This window comes from Cynocephalus volans, chromosome 4 (genome assembly GCF_027409185.1).
Source record: "Cynocephalus volans isolate mCynVol1 chromosome 4, mCynVol1.pri, whole genome shotgun sequence".
Classification (NCBI taxonomy): domain Eukaryota; kingdom Metazoa; phylum Chordata; class Mammalia; order Dermoptera; family Cynocephalidae; genus Cynocephalus; species Cynocephalus volans.
In genome coordinates, this window is record NC_084463.1 from 149,320,007 (window position 1) to 149,337,938 (window position 17,932).

Below are 17,932 nucleotides of genomic sequence, written 5' to 3' on the forward strand. Positions count from 1 at the left end.
TATCTCAATGTGGTTTTAATTTGCATGTCCCTGATAATTTTTGACGTTGAGCATTTTCTTAAGTGGCTGTTGGCCATTTCTATGTTCTTCTTAGGAAAATGTCTATTCAGCTCGTTTACCCATTTTTTAACTGGGTTTTATATATATATATATATATATATGTTTTTTTTCCACTTTGTAGTTGCTAGAGTTCCTTGTACATTCTGCATTATCCCTTGTCAGATGTATAGCTTACAAATGTTTTATCTCCACTCTGTCAGTTGTCATTTCACTATTGATTGTTTCCTTTGCTGTACAGAAGCTTTTTAGTTTGATAGAATCCCATTTATTTGTTTCTTATTTTGTTGCTTGTGCTTTTGGGCCCTGTTCGTAAAGTCTGTGTCCAGTCCTACTTCCTGAAGTCTTTCCCCTATATTTTCCCATAGTAGTTTTATAGTTTCATGTCTTTAATACATTTGGAGTTGATATTGGTGTATGGTGAGAGGTGCAGGTCTAGTTTCATTCTTCTGCAAGTGGATAGCCAATTTTCCCAGCACCACTTATTGAAGAGACAGTGTTTTCCCCAATGTGTGTTTTCATTGCCTTTGTAAAAAATCCATTGGGTGTAAGTTTGTGGGCTGATTCTGGGTTCTCTGTTCTGCTCCACTGATCTGAATGTCTATTTTTATGCAAGTACCATGCCATTTTGGTTACTATAGCTTTATAGTATAATTTGAAGTCGCATACTGTTATGCCTCTGGCTTCATTTTTATTTTCATTTCTGCTCAGGATTTCTTTGGCTATTTGAGGTCTTTGCTTGGTCCATAGGAATGTTAGGATTTTTGGCTTTTGTATTTCTGTGAAGAATGTCATTGGTATTTGATAGGTATGGCATTGAATCTGTAGATGTTTTGGGTAGTATGGACATTTTCACAATGTTAATTCTTCCACTCTGAGAGCATGGAATGTCTTTCCACCTTTTCATGTGCTCTCTAATTTCTTTCAACAGTGTTTTGTAGTTCTCATTGTAGAGATTTTTTATGTCCTTGGTTAAATTTGTTCCTAGGTATTTTGGTACATTGTACTTGGACTTTCACTTTTTTCAATAAATTTTTTGATTTCCTGCTTTATTTCTTCTTTGATCCATTGGTCATTTAGAAATATATTGTCTAATTTCCATGAATTTGCATAGTTTCCAAGATATGTTGACTCCAGAGAGCATGCTTATAATGCTGTTTAAAATTTTAGCAAATCTGAGAAAAAAAAAAAAAAAAAACCCAGAATTCCAAGTATTATGTATTGGCTAGTTCCCTTAACTAACAATGTGAATGAAGTTCTCACCAGCTGATACATAGACGTTTTGAGGGATCACAAGGAATGGTGCAGGCTCACCATTCTAGTTTGGCAATGTTACCTAATTTTATCTACATACAGTATTTATACAAAGTATTTTATTATTTTAGCATACTTTTCATTTTATAAACAACAAATTATAAAAGAAAGGCAACATCAGCCTTGAGACTAGTAAAAATTTTATAATTAATTTAATGACTCAACACTCACTTCTTCTGTATATAACCAGTTTAAATGTTTTAATATGAATGAAAATAAATTAAAATATTAAAAGAAAGATGAAATATTTTTGTAAGAATCTGAAACGGTACACAGTGAGAATCAGAGTAAAATATTTTTGTGAATCTTGCAAATGTCATGATAATGAAATCAATTTTCATATAGATTTAAAAGTGACTCTTGCAGGAAAGTGTGTTCATTCTCTTTGATTTTAGGAGGTACTTTTTTGGTGTGGATAAAAAAGCTACTCTTGTATCTATTATATCTTTGATGAACTTTGGAAAGGACAATTCTAGTCATTGAAAAATTAGTGATGCTGAGACAGGCTAATTTGGAGAGTAAGAAGCCAGCATCAAACTATTCAGCAATAGGTAACCTCAGGATTTAAGACATATGAGAGGCTAGTCGTGACTTTCTGTGGCAATGCCACCTCAGCATACATGGTGATTGCAAAATTACTATTAACAAAGTTTTCGTGCTTAATGTATTCCCAGTATTGAAACCCATTTTGTTCAGGTTTAGAGTTGTGTATAATGAGAAAGCAATTCTTGTAAACATTTACTGTGTCATGGCAGATGCCAAAGTCTGATCAAATAATTCTCATTCAGTTTAAACTATAATATAGTTAAATTCCCTAATCCATTGCATTTTAAACTATGCTTCTTACATCACCTCTTTCTCAAACTTTCTTTCTCTTTTTCCTCTATCTCTCCTGAATTATTCTTACTATTATTTTATTTTCTCTTTCATCTTTGGCTCACTAAATAGTAACTCTTTTTGGGTTTTTTGGATAAATGGTTTTCAAGTTTTTTAAATTTCTAATTTACTAACTCTTATTTTAGTTTCATCATGTTCTTTCCCCAACGTTATTAGGCTGAATTTATTGTTCTTTCACTAGCACCTATTAATAACTACTTGACTTATTTATTTTTGCTACATGATAAATGATACTAGAATTTAATTATTTCCATTATTCATCTGAATTTCACTTTGCTTTTCACTTATATGTATTAATCTGGATTATTCCTATTCTGCTACATTATACAGACAGCATGAAGTTAATTTTTTTAACTTGTTTATTGAAAAATAACAAGTTTATGATTTTCATTTTATTTTTATGATTTTGAGTTAAAAGTCATTTTGTTGTTGATCTTTCATATCTCAGTTTTAAATTGTATTGCATCATGATCAGAATATATGATTCCTTTTAGTTAAGTTTCATAAATTTATTGCATTTTATTCATTACTTGTAACCAACTGGTGTAGACTCCTCCTAGATTCTGGGAAAGAAATACTCAAATGCTGATATGCAAGCCAGGCTTTATCATTTATGGCTTTTATAGATTATAAGTTCTCAGCAGAGGAAGGAAGAAAAATACAAAAACTAGTCATACAGTCACGTTACAAGGTAAAATGCACTACTAAAATAATAAAGTGGAAAACAGCACAGGCTATGAGGGTTCACTGCTGTGGGCATGTGGAATCAATGAAAGAGAATATGGTCAACAGAGACCTCAATTAAAAGTTGATAACTGAACAAATATTTGAAGGAGAGAAGAATCAGTGATTCAGGTCTATGGAAGGAAAGTGTTCCAGTCCAGGGGAACATCAGTGCAAAGGCCCTGTGCAGAGGATGGCCATGTAGCTTGAGGAATAACAAGGAGGACTACATAGTAAGAGTGTCATTCTGTGGTGGTGGTGGAGGGGACTGATGAGAGAAAAAACAATGAAGAATCTGTACTGATGGTGACAGGGCTGTGAGGAAAAACAGAGGAGACAGTGCATGGAGATATTTGAAGTTTCTCTCTTAAAAAAGAATGTTCAGGGAAGTCTTCAGTGAGAGGGTCACACAAAGAAGTAGAGAGCCATAAAAATACCTGTAGGAAGGGAGCTCCTGCAAATTGATTAATTACTTTCTCCTAATGTTTTGTATTACTTTAATTACTAAAAATTGTGTAAGCAATAAAATATACTAGATTTTGTATCTTGGTTCACCCTGATAATCTTTGGCTCTGTAGAGGAATTTATTACAATTAATAATTATAAGCAGTTATATTTTCTCTCTCATACTTCATAATACCAATATCAAAATACATTCTTTTTTGAAGTACATTTTCTTCTTTCTTATCTGTTGTCTTTAGCTATTTTTACATGTCTTTTCAACCCATCCTCCCTTTTCCCCCATATTTTGAAAGGCAAGTATCCTGTGCAAAATGCTCAGTTATCCTACACTACTTTCAATAATTAACAGACAATAATCTGCAATACATATTTTAATGACACTCTAATTTTATATATGAGTGTTAGAGTTTGTCTGAATCTATATGACATCAAAAATCAATTTTATTCAAATTATTTTATTTTCCGTGACTAATTTGTTTCTCCATAAGTTCCTGAAATACTTCTTAAAATAAAAGAAGTAGAGAAAAGTTACCTTATACGTTTTTTTTTTGTAGAAAATGTATCTTAAAGGGATGAAATAGAACAGAAACTCAAAGAATGCAGATGGTTAACAGGATCATTACAAGGGCACCACACATTTAATTAACTGAACAAAAATTAAATATCTTTATTTTGAGTCCTAATACATCGAATATGTTTAAGTGGTGTGTCTTTTCTCAGCATATTAAAAATAAAAGACAATATCTGGAAAATTTCACACATTTTGTCACTGCTGGGGACATACGCCCAAAGATGAAGGAGTTAATCATCTGGCATGAGAGAGACCAAGAACGCCGGGAGAGTGAGAGAGAGAGAATGACTGGAGAAAAGGAAAGATTCATTCTGGAAAGATGGAAAGATTGGTATGACAGCATCTAAAGCGAAGGTGCAGAGAGAGTGACTGACGTTCACAGTTAAATCTAGTTTGTTTAGGCAGGAACACTGTATTTGAGTAACTAAAGTAACTAGATATTTATGTTAAATTAACTTTTCTGGGGGGGGGGTCATTTTTCATGACCTGGCACTCAGCCAGTGAGTGCACCGGCCATTCCTATATAGGATCCGAACCCGCAGCGGGAGCGTCGCGGCGCTCTCTAGGGCCGCACTCTCCGGAGCGCGCCACGGGCTCGGCCCTTAAATTAACTGTTTTAGTGTGCCTCAAGTTCACAAGGTTCCTATTCATTCATTCATTCATTGAACAAGCATTTGTTCAAAGAAGGCATTTTGACTTGCCTGTCATTAAAGACACATTTCTTAAGGCCTACTGGAAGATGCAGACATAAAAAAAGAAAAAGTTTTTCAATGTGAGAAACACAAACACATTTAAAAAAAGAGTATAGAGGTATAGAGGTACAGAAAGAAGAGGATAATAAAGTAAGACTCATCTGGGATTCAGGGTATGATAATGAAATGTCATTAGAAAGCTGCTTGTCATATCCTATTGACTCCTTTCCTTTATTAGGCAGTATTTTTGCTTTTGAAAACTTGGCTATAATAATAATGGCGATTATTTATTTTTTATCAAATGCATGTGCTGTTATGGTGATACATGATTAAAATATTTGACAATTTGATTATTCTGGAAGAAACCATGTGCTGTACAGAAACAACAAAATAAAATTTGCTCTGACATGTTTAGTTACATATTTACATAAGTTTAATTGCTGAGCTGAGCAATAGGAAAAAAATCATAGACTTTTATAGATTTAACAGAGCAGATTTATTGCTAGGTGCTGTCATTCCACCTAGAATGATAGAAGCATTCTTTTCAGAAAACGAAAACCATTGTTCACTACATAATACAAAAGTGTCATTTAACAAAGGCTATGTTTGCTTTCTCAACAATTGTGGGAATAATGCTGGTGTTGGACTGAGAGTTTAATGCATGTCTAAGTGAGCAGAACTATAAGCACCATATGGATGATGTATGAAAATAAGCAGTATGGGGTTCTCAGCGCCCTTTTGTTAAAAAGAAAATATAGCATTTAGTACTTTCAAATGGGTATACTGTATCAGGGAAGTTTCCTAAAGGCTGATTTTTGATGAATTCCTTTGTACTCAAATATAATAGAATAGCTTTACACTGTAATTTTCTTATTTTTATTAATTGACAGAAGTGGAGTTGCCATAAAAAGAAACTCTTCTGTACCTGTGGAATTATTGTTTTCAAATCAAGATGACACGCAAAATACATACAGCATATTCTATTCATTAACGTAAAATGTGGAGGAGGCATATGTACAAGTGTTGGGGCTCAGAAAGCAATACCCCAAAGTATGGTGAAATTTAAGGGCCTTAGAGAGCCTCAGACCTAAGGACTTTATGACCTTGTACTGTTTCTCCTCCCAAATATACTCTAGAACTTCCTGAAATTCTATCTGAAGCTCCTCCAAATTAATTGCCTTTTGTCCCCTCTCTGAAATTCTATTAACCAAAAAGAATTAAACTCATATTGACAAAAGTCACCACACCTAGACACATTTTGTTACAAGCTATTTTCTGTTCTTCGGGTTCCATTCACTTTCCAAAGAGAATCACTTACTACTTATTATCAGTTCTTTCTGCTCATTCTGTTCCCTTGAAAACCGTTTTCTCCTCCTCAGAATTGCCTGTATTTTCTCATCATCCTCTCCCCCATGGAAAGGATGCTACTTAAGTTTCAGCCACCTGGCCCTTCTTTGGGTTCCATATTTTGCATGGTTCCTGGGCACACTTGCACGTTAATAAATTTGTATCCTTTTCCTCCTGTTTACTCTCAGTTCATTTCAGCAAACCTTCATAGGGCAGAAGGGAAGCTTTCTCTTCAACCAGCCGCAGGTATATGACTGTACGTGTGTTTGAACTTTAGCTCTCAAACACTGATGTTGTCTGATCTTGGGTAAGCTTTTAACTCCATTGAAGCTTGCTTTTCTCACCTGTGAAATGACTCTGCTCTCAGAAAGCTGTTAAGAGAGAGGAAGATTCTGTTTACTTTCTGTAACCAATTCTCCTCAAGAGAGGGGTGTGTGTGTGTGTGTGCCTGTAAGTGGGTGTGTGTATTTCCCCTTCATTTCACCTAGCAAAATAGGTATATAAACCCAGATCTTGATCTGTAATTATTGGATGAGCCGGTTTTATTGTGTGCTACCATGTGCTTGTGAATGAACTTTGTTTTGTACTCTGGTTAATATATCTTCTTTAAGCTTATTTTTTGGGGGGGGAGGGGAGAGTTATTAAATTTTTATTTCGAAAGCTTTGATAACTTCAAAATCCAACTCGTGGCAAAATCAGGACACGTGTAAAATACCTTACAATACATTAGATTCCCCAAAGGCACCAAAAAGTACAGTAAAATTAGCACTTCCATTACAGGAAATGTATGACACAAATAATATAAAATTAAAAGGTGAAAAAAGGTGACACTGGCTTCCTAAGATCAGTTTACTCTTTACAACCAGGGTCCACAGGTCCAGGCTGCAGAACGGCAGCAGGAAGCAGGCCCTCCAATCTGGTTCTGCGTAACCTGGTGATAAAATCAGCCCATAATGCCGCTCTGGCTTCTGAGACACCACACGCTGCCTAAAACAACTAGAGCTCAGGAAATAGTAAACAGGAGAGTGATTTCCAGGGGTGGGGGGGAATTTTAAATAAGATGCACATGGGACAGGCCATAGTAAGTTTGCTAAATTAAATTTGGTACATAATTGTGTTCACTCCATATCCAAACAAAGCGTGTGCGGTTGGTCAGTCGGTTGTTGCTCCTGCCGCCGCCTCAGTATGGCTTGTAGTTATTCTGATGGCCACCACGTCGCTGGCTTTTCCCATAATTTGTACTACCCTGACTGTAGTCGTAGCCGGGCCGTAGCCGTGATAGCCATAGGGCGAGTAGTCGTAGCCGCCATAGCCGGCCCGTAGCCCTGCTGGTAGCCGTAGCCCTGCATCCAGTAGTTGCCGTAGCCCTGGTTCCAACTCTGACCCTGACCTCCACCGCCACCACCGCCTCGGTTCCCTCGGCTGCGATTTCCACGGCCCCCAGAGCCACACTGCTGCTGCTGATAGACCTCTTTGGGCTGGGCCACCGTGATTTCACACTTGCTTCCACTAATAGTATGGAACTTTTTCTCCAGGACTTTCTTCACAGGTTCTTCTTCTTTCAAGGTGATAAACACAAAACCTCGTCTTTTGTTCGACTTTGGATCCATTGGAAGCTCAATGGCCTCGATCTCCCCAAACTCGCCGAAGTATTCCCTGATCTTTTCTTCAGTGGCTTCGGGATTCAGACCTCTCACAAAGATTTTCTTCACCGGGTCCTTCTTTATAGCCATGGCCTTTCTAGGGTCAATGACACGGCCATCCAGCCTGTGCTCCTTCTGGTCTAGGACCTTCTCCACACTTGCAGCATCTTTGAAAAGGATAAACCCAAATCCTCCTGACCGTCCAGTGCTGGGATCCATTTTTATTGTACAGTCACGACCTCTCCAAATTTTGTAAAGTAGTCCTTTCAGTCTTTTTTGCTGGTATCCCAGCTCAGGCCACCAACAAACATTTTTCCCGCATCCTCCTCGTTCTTGCTGGCGTTGATCTGGTCGCCTTCGGCGCCGTTTTGATTCCCGCTCGGGGGCGCCGCGGTCCCGCCTCCAGCCCCCGCCGCGACCCCGGTGCCGCCCCGGCCGGCGACTCGCCTTCGGGGGAGGCCTCATGTCCGTTCTCGGTGACGCCCGTCAACATGGGCTGCTCCTGACCCGCTTCCGACATGCTAGGCCAGGGCGCGGCGGCTCCTCGTCGCCGATGACGCCGCGGGGCCCGCTTGTCCCCACCCGCCGAGGAAGGCGCTGCGGACTCGGCCGCAGTCAAGCTCGCGCCGCGGGGGCCTCGCCTCCGTCCACCGCGTTCCCTCCTCAGCCGCTGCCGCCGAACCGACCCCACCAACCCGAAGCCCCGCTCTGGCCCGCGCGGTGCCGCCGCCTTATCTTCTTTAAGTTTAATTCAAAGGCCTCCCAACTAGTGAACCTAGGAGCATAAGGAAAAAGCTTTCCCTGTATTTATAGTGTGTGTTTGTGCATGGTGCATGTGTGTTTGTGTGTCCGTGCATGGGTGTGTGTGTTTCTAAAGCCCAACTATTAATGTATTTTTGAATATATGCTGCTTTGAGAATACCTCATTTTACCCCTCAAAGTCCCAGATACATTTAACAATGTATCTTCCTGCTGCATCAATAAATATCCCTTAAATATTTCTCCCTGAAAATTTATGTTCACTGAGAAAGTATTTTTCTCTTCATGAGTCTTTTCATGGATTCTTTGGCTTCCCTGTTTCTCACACTGTATTTTAGAAAATTTAATATTGGCAGAAAAATGGTATAAAACACAGACAGTATTTTGGCTCTGTCATGGGGATAGCTAGAGCTGATACCCATAAAGGAAATATTACAGTTGCATAGAACAGAGACATCACCATTAGGTGAGAGGCACACGTGGATAAGGCTTTATATCTGCATCTGTTAGAGTGTATCTTCAGGACAGTGAGAAGGATTCACAGATAGGAACAAGCTACTACAAAAAGGTAATCACAGATATTACTCCAGAGAGGACAATTAATAAAACCTCACTGTGTTGGGTATCAGAAGAGGAGAGTTGAAAGATCAATGGAATATCACAGAAATAATGGTTAATAATATTGGGCCCACAGAAAGATAGACTGAGCAAGCTGCTCAGGTGGGTGAGTGAGTTGGCACAACTGGGCAGATAGGAAGCAGTCAAGAGGTAGAGGCAGAATGTAGGGGTCATGAGAACTTTGTAGTGAAGTGAGCATCAAATGGCAAGATACCAGCCGTACACCACTGCAGGCAGGAGGAAGCATCCAGAAGTCAAGAACATGCTGATAAAGGAATACTGAAGAAGGCAACCATGATAGGAGATAACTTTCTGTCCTGCTGTGTAGTTCAACAACATTTTAGGAATGAAGACTGAGGAATAGCAGAAATCCAAGAAAGCCAACTATCTAAGGAAAAAGTACTTGGGAGAATGGAGCTGGACACTAGCCAGAATTATTGCGATAACCAAATGTTGCCCACCACAGTAATGAGATAGATCATGAGAAACAGCACGAAAAGGACAGTATTCAGTTCAGCGTAATCATTCAGCCTCCAGGGGATGAATTCAGTTTTCACACTGACATTTCTGTCAGCCATTTATGTGGGTCACCTATGAAAGACCTGTAGGCAACAAGAGGAATGAGAAAATAACCAAAGAGTACAGCTTGGATATATAAATTCAACGCACTAGCTTCTTAAGAAAATCACATGGTTGTAATTATCAATAATAATATTCCATCTCACCCCAGTTAGAATGGCTATTATCAACAAGACAGAAAATAATAAATGCTGGAGAGGATGTAGAGAAAAGTGAACCCTCCTACGTTGTTGGTTGGAATGTAAACTGGTACAGCCATTGTGGAAAACCATATGGAGATCCCTCAGAAAACTAAAAATAGATCTGCCTTACAATGCAACTCTCCTATTACTGGGTATATACCCCGAGGAAATGAAATCAGCATGTCAAAAAGACACCTGAACTCCCATGTTCATTGCGACCCTATTTACAATAATGAAGAGATGGAACCATCTTAAATGCCCGTCAATGGATGAACAGATAAAAGTACTGTGTATACATACACAATACCATTCAGCTAGGAAAAAGAATGATATTCTATCATTTGCATCAACACGGGTGGAGCTGAAAACCATCATGTTAAGTGAATCAAATCAGGAACAGAAAGACAAATATCACATGGTTCCAGAACAGAAAAGTGGTTTTCATAGAAGTAGAGAGTAGAATAATGGTTATTGGAGGCTGGGGGGTGGGAGGAGAAGGAGTGGAGTAATGGGTACAAAACTATGCTATGCACCCTAAGAGAATCATTGTGCAGTGCATACATGTATTGAAACAGCAAACTGTACCCCATAAAATACACATAAATAAAATTGAAAAAAAAAATATTCCATAGTAAACTCACATCTTGAAATTATAAAAAGATAGCATAAAATCAAACTTTAGTTGGATCTCACCAAGAAATATAAATTGGCATTATGCATCACATAAGAAACCATGAGAAACTAGAAGCCTCCTGGGGAGCCCTTATGGGAATATTTATTTAGCAGAAAGAGTTCTGGAGATGGATCCTGGGTAACAGTATATTCCAGATTCCAAAATTCAAGGCTGGAACCTCATCTTTTAAGGAAGAAAATCCTTTAACAAAAAACAAAGCAAATTAACAAAAACATTCTCAATATTTTGTTGCTTTGCCCCCTACGGATTTGTCACCCATTTTCCCCTGGGTGACAGAGCCATAAAGTATTACTCTAAGCCCATCTCTTCTGAGCAGTGAGAAGACCCAAAGTGGTTAATCTCCAAGAACCCTCAAAAGAGATGCATTCCTTCCTTGGGAAATTAACCACAAATTGGGGTTCCCTTCCTGTATTTATTCTCCTGCCCAGGAAGTTACAGCAAGAGACATAGATGGGGTTATAGTTTAACAATATAGGCTGGTAACTTTCAGTGAAACAAGCCAGATGACATTCTATTAGGCAATTAAGTGATCCACCAGCAAATGCTTGATCTTAGCAAACATTCCCTTCTTACAGCAATTTCCAAGTATCTTTACATATCAATCAGTAACCTGTCTGTCATTGAGCCAGCAACCTTACTGTGTTATAACTCTTCTTCTTCCAACAGAGACTCAACAGCCTGGGGAAAATTTCCTGGGTTTTGTAAGGTCAATATTTGAAACTGCAAGGCTTTGGAAAACCAGGCCCTGTGAATTACATATGCTTTATAATATACTCTACAATATTTAATAGGAAATTTTTGAGATATCTAACAAAATTATTGTGTATTATATTCAGACAATGAATACACATCACACATACATTAATCAATAAAACACTTAGAATATACTCATATGTTTGTGTGCTGAATATGAGTATATGAATTTATATATGTGTGTATACATATGCATACATATTAATATTGCCTAATAAAACTTACAGATTGCCAATAAAAAAAGGAGAAAGAGAATCAGGGATGCCTGGAATAAAAAATGATAAAAAATTAAACATTTTTTATCATAATAATATTATTTATTTTTTAAAACTCACTTCCTCCAGTAAGTCATTTTTTGCAATTCCAAATGATATTTGTCAATCCATTTTCTGATTTCCAATAGCATTTATTATCCAATGTCTTGAATCTGTGTAAATCAGGTTTTTTCATTATGTTTGGATTTTTTTCATTATTATTGATTCAGCAAACTTTTTCAATGCATGTAAGTTCCTGTAGTGAAAAGCTGAAATCTAATTTCGAGGCAATTCATATGCTTTCTGCACATTAGATCATGTTTAAATCTTTCTTTCTTTCTGTCTTTTTTTTTTTCTACAGCGAAAGTTAGATGATTGAATTAATTTTAATTTAGGCTTTGTCATAAGATGCAAAATACATGAAAATTAAGGTTCTGATATCTAATATATTTCTGAAACACTTGGTTAAATGATGTTTAGGGAAAACTTTCTTTACAGTGGGAGTTTTAGGAGTACATAATATGCTACTCTTGTTTGGAAGTTTTCAATAAGACAAAAAACTATAGAGCATTTTTCACATTAATTTGACAGCTGAATATATTTTCACTGAACATTTACGAATATGGTATTCCACAATCAATAATCCAAAATTATTTATGAATAAAACTTCCCTGATATCCAATAAAGAGTGATAAAGGCTTGAATTTCTGACCCTTACTATCAGTGAGATGTAAATAAAGTAAGCTACAAAGTAACAATTCAAATACTGGAAATGCCACCACGAGATAGCTTTGATTGTGTCCATATTACTGAAACTGCAAGAAATTTGAATAGAATGACCAGTCATTTTTTCACCACAGAAACCTGTCATTTAATGCCAAACTATTAGATTCATATATAAACCTTCCTCAACAGGCAGTTGTGACATTTAAATAAGAAAATATGTAAAAAATGCCTGGCATAGATAGCATAGTTACTCTCCAAATGTTTGTCGCCTATTCAAAGGAAATCAAGTAAAGAAAATAGACACTAAAAAAATAAAGACTATCTGTTTACATACTTCACAAAAAGCTTTTTGACTAAACTAACTTTTTGACTTTTCTTTTTGTATTAATATTGTTGCAGAAGCTTTGCCTTGATTGGTTTTCTTTTTAAACTAACCAAATTTACTTTGAATAAGAGTTTCTTGTTTCACTGATTTCATATTTGTTTTCTTAAAATTTTTATTTAATAAATTGTAATTTTTTTGTCTGAACTACTTTTCTTGTTGTTTCTCTTTTGCTATAAAACCAGCTACAAAACAATTCATTAATGTTTTAGTCTAAAAACTAGCCCTGGTAACAAAGCCAAAAAAAATTGCTGCTCTTTTCCTCATATTTAACAAAATTTAATGCTTTACATAATCAGTCAGAGATTTCAAAAACTATCTTTAAATACATTCTTTTTTGGCAACTTGCATGAATCATAGATATGAAGATTTAACTACAGCTACATGAGGGAATATAAAACAAACTCAAATTATTTCAAGAAAGCCAGCTGACATTGGCAATGGTCTATTTCTATTCCACTTATCTCGATAATTGGAATGTATATGAGACAGATTTTTTTTTCACATTTTATTTACAACATGTATTGAGAGTTACTCTTTTTGAAATCCAGATAAGGCATTTGTAATCCCTTTGTTGGAGCACATAAACATGATGCCGACCTAGTCCTGAAAGGAAGCCCTGGCTTTTTTCTCTGAATTTCCTGACTTTTGTGTTTATATTTGGCATAGGGCCTTTGGAGGATGAAATCCCCAGTGATTTTATGATTGCTAGGTTTCATTAAGACAGCTGAAGATAGGCCTGGGGAAAGTAAGGCCGTAGTATTCTTTCTAAAGTATAGCAATTCATGTATTTAGCCTTCTACAATTTTAGAGAAAAATTGTCGCACATAATTTTTTCTCACATATTTGAAGATTCACAAGGAAAAACCTGAAATATCATGTTATACCCTGTAAAATTGTACAACTAAAAATGGAATTTAAAAAATCAACACCACCAGTGTTTATAACCATAATTTACATGATTTAATTATACATACACATTATATGCAATATATTATATAAATTACTTTTAAAGAGCCCTAAATTCCATGTGCTAATGTTCATATGCTTCTATCTCTGTCCTACATATGTTTTACAAGAAATAAAAATATTTCTTTTTATTTACATATGAATAGTTCACACCTAGGCATGTAGTTTCATCTTTATAAGTGGGAAATCAATCGCATGAACTTTTTAGTAATATTTATGCTTATGTACAATACACATGTGTTTTTATTCTAATGAATTAGTTTTTCAAGGTAGATTGGCTACACAAATAATTTTATTTCATGATGGTGGACTAAAAAACCTATTCACTCTCTCTATGATGTAAACAAAGTCTCATAAATGATAAAAATGATGAAAATATACCAAAAGTAGGGAATTAGGGAACATTTATGGAGGAAGTATGTCTAGAGGACATGATAAATACATAAATTGCTACATATAATTCTACAACTTCATTAGAATATAGCATTGTCCGAATCATGGGTTTATCTCTTCTTTCTCCAATTAGACTTATCAAGCCAGTGTAGTCAAACAAATGGTCCTAATCAAAATATAAGAAACAGTCATATGAACCAAATTTGAGGAAAGCCAGCCTCACTGAAAAGGAGCAACGAAGCTTATTCATCATAGGCTTCTTATGCAAATATAGAAAAACAATTAAAACACGATTTTAAGCAATAATTATTCCAGTTTTCTGAGAAATAAGAAATAGTAACAATCAAGTAGGGAAAAAACAAACAAACAGAATTTGAAGAGGTCTGGCAAGTTAAGAGTGGTATGGTCAAGGAGGGAAAAGGGGAGGGGGAGGAGGAGCTAGCAAGAAATTCATAAAAGACCACAAAAAATGATTAAATTGCGTAATGATAAATATACTAATTATCCTGATTTGAGCATCACATATTGAACATATGTATTGATATTCAATGCTCTACCTCTCAGACGTATACAAGCAATGATGTTTCAACAACAAATTTTTAAAAAATCAGGTAGAGGAAAAAAACAAAACTCTGAAAGCTTTTATGACAGAGCTTAAGAAATGTATCTTTTAAAAAAATTCTGTATATTTAAGGTGTACACCATATTTGGTATACCTATACATAGTGGAATGGTCACTATAATCAAGCAAATTAGAATATTCATCATACCACTTAGGTAATCTTTTTTTTTTTGAGGTAAAAGCACCTAAAATATACATTCTTAGTAAGTCTCCAGTATACAAAACCATATTATAACTAATTTCCTTATGTTGTACATTAAATTTCTAGACTTATCCTACATGTATGCAATTTCCTACCCTGTGATCCACATCTTTCCATTTCTTGCTGGTCCCCACCCCCATCCCTGGTAATCACCATTTTATTCTCTGTTTCTATGTATTCAAACTTATTATCTGATATATATTTGTCTACATATATATATATATATATAATTTCACATACACGTGAGATCATGATGTATTTTATTTTTTATTTATTTCTTTTAATTTACTAATTGTAATTGTATATATTCATGGGGTATAATATGATATTTTTGTACATGTATATGCTGTGTAATAATTGGGTCAGGGTAGTTAATGTATCAATTACCTCATGTATTTATCATTTCTTTGTGGCTAAAACATTCAAAAGCCTGTCCTCTAGCTCCTCTGTAATAATCAAAACTTAACTGTTAACCACAGTCATCCATGTGCAATAGAACACCAGAACTGATTCCTCATATCTAATTGTAATTTTGTACCTGTTGGCCAGCCTCTCCCTCCCCTTGTCTTCTTTCTCCAGTCTCTGTTAACTACTACTCTATTCTCTGCCTCTATAATATCTACTTTGTTTTTTTTCATAGATTCGTGTGTCTGACTTATTTCACTTAGCATAATGTCCTTCTGGTTCTTCTGTGTTGTCTTAAATAACAGAATTTCCTTATTTTTTACAGCTGAATAGTATTTTTCTTTATATGTAGATATATAATAATTTTGTTATTCATATTTGATGGGCACAGGTTGTTTCACTGTCCTGTCTATTGTGAATGATGCTGCAATAAATACAGGAGTCTATGAGCTGCTGATTTCATATTCTGTGGGTATGCACTGAGCAGAGAGATTGCTGAGTCATGTGGTTGCTGTATTTTTAATTTCTTTGAAAAACCTCCATACTGTTTTTCATACTGGCTGCACCAGTGAAACTTATCTTAATTGTTATTTTCCCTGATATGGACAAATGAACTGACTTAGAAAAATGAAGAGGTTGCATTGATCCTGTGGGTTGCTAAATTGCCAAGCATATTAATTTGCTAGACTCTCTATGGTGTCTCTGTGAAAGTAACAGCATCAATAGGAAAAAAGAAGCACTATAACGTCCCCGTGTGGAATGTGAACATTTGAACAATTTCAGATGCCTGATCCTCAAATCATCACACTACAGTGAGCTTCCTTTACCACAATCAAGTTCAATTTTGACACACCTCATAGAAGACAATGAAGACTAAAATAGGAGGAATATGTTTACACAAAGCACATTCATATATAAAAACACCACATATAGACACATGAAAGTTTATTGTAATAGTTGAGAATAACACAAAAATCATTGTCACTCCATTTTATAACTAATCCTCTTCCTCACCTCACACGGATGCGCATTCTCCTTGCTTGCTCTCATGGTCTATAGTCAGCTCAACCAGTCAACTACATTATAATATTCCCTTAATTTTTATGTTGGTAATTTATCTCTCTCCATGATAGAAGGTAAATCTTTTAATTGTTATGATCATAAATGTGTATTCAGCATGTAGATTTCTGACTAATATGTAGAGGGAAATTTCTAAATATATGTAGAAACTATTTGTGCTTGCTATTCCTTCTAAAGGCAGACAGAGTAAAGTTTGATGCCTATAAAATAATTTATCACAATCACATTGTACATAAACTTTAATACAAAATATTGGATAGTTTTTTACAAATCCTTTGTAGGGCACATTTTACATCTTTGTTCCTCAAGCTATAGATCAAAGGATTCAATGTGGGTATAACCAGGGTGTAAAATACGGAAGCCAGTTTATCAGTGTCAGAAGAATGACTGGACTTGGGCTGCACATACATGTATATCAAAGTCCCATAGAATGCTATGACCACGGTCAGGTGGGATCCACAGGTGGAGAAAGCCTTTTGCCTGGATTCAGCAGAGTTCATCCTGATAATGGCTATGAGGATGAGCAGGTAAGACACAACAACTATACAAAGGGGTGAAATCAAATTAAAAGCTGAAAAGACCAGAATTATCAACTCAAGCTCATGGGTGTTAGAGCAGAGCAAAGATAATAAGGGGATACAGTCACAGTAGAAATGACGAAGGACATTGTACCCACAAAAGGATGAAGTAAAAATCTTTATTGTGACTAAAAGAGAAAGAAACACGCTGTAGAGATAGGGTATTGCCACCAGCACCCGGCAAACTCTCTGTGACATGATGACTGTGTAGAGCAGAGGGTTATATATGGCCACGTAGCGGTCGTAGGACATTGCTGACAGAATATAAAGTTCACTTACAATGAAAATGATGTAGAAAGCTCCCTGCATGGCACAGAGATGATAGGAGATTGCATTCTGATCTACAACAAAATTTACTAACATTTTGGGTCCCACAGTTGTTGAATAACCAAGATCAGAGACAGCCAGATACCTGAGAAAATAGTACATTGGGGTTTTCAGCCTGGAGTCCACCTTGGTGAGGATTATAATGCCCAAGTTGCCGATCACTGATATTATGTAGATGATGAGTAATAGCCCAAATAATGGAGCCTGCAGCTCAGGGCGATCAGTGACGCCCGTCAGAATGAATTCATTCACCACTGTTAAGTTGTGTTTTTCCATGCAGGTGTATCAGAAAACCTATTCTTGATAGAGACATCAGCATAATCAATAGCTTTCAAATAATATCATCTGGTAATGCTTCAGAATACAGACCTAGTATAAATAAATAAAATATATTCAAATTTCCAATTTAGAGTCTCTTAAAATAAATCAACACCCAACACGGAAAGCATACCTAAAAATAGATACAATCAGAGATGGCGATGGTGATAGACAAAGAAACACAGACAAAGGTAGAGATACAGTTGGTTTTCACTTGTGGAAGACTTGTCCTTCAAAAACATTTGAAGATGTTTGCAGGCATTTGGGGGGTCACAACTGGAGCCTGGGTGCTACTGGCTTCTAATTGTTAGAGCGCAAGGGTGCTGCTAAATGCCCTACCGTGTTAAGGAAACCATTCCACAACAAATTATTATTCAGCCAAAAA

At 36.2% G+C, this 17,932-nt stretch overlaps 1 protein-coding gene and 2 pseudogenes across 1 annotated transcript; all 3 read right to left on the bottom strand.

Moving 5' to 3' along the window:
* Positions 1-7,137: 7,137 nt before the first annotated feature.
* On the bottom strand, positions 7,138-8,226 carry LOC134375791 (heterogeneous nuclear ribonucleoprotein A/B-like; annotated as a pseudogene).
* Positions 8,227-8,725: 499 nt separating this feature from the next.
* On the bottom strand, positions 8,726-9,661 carry LOC134374867 (olfactory receptor 5J3-like; annotated as a pseudogene).
* Positions 9,662-16,563: 6,902 nt separating this feature from the next.
* LOC134375499 (olfactory receptor 8K3-like) lies at positions 16,564-17,505 on the bottom strand. The gene has a single exon (XM_063093974.1). It carries the CDS (start codon positions 17,503-17,505, stop codon positions 16,564-16,566), a length of 942 nt encoding a protein of 313 aa, XP_062950044.1.
* Positions 17,506-17,932: the final 427 nt, after the last annotated feature.

Excerpts from the sequence above, each read along its gene's own strand:
- LOC134375499 (XM_063093974.1), bottom strand. The coding sequence starts at position 17,505 with ATGGAAAAACACAACTTAACAGTGGTGAATGAATTCATTCTGACGGGC.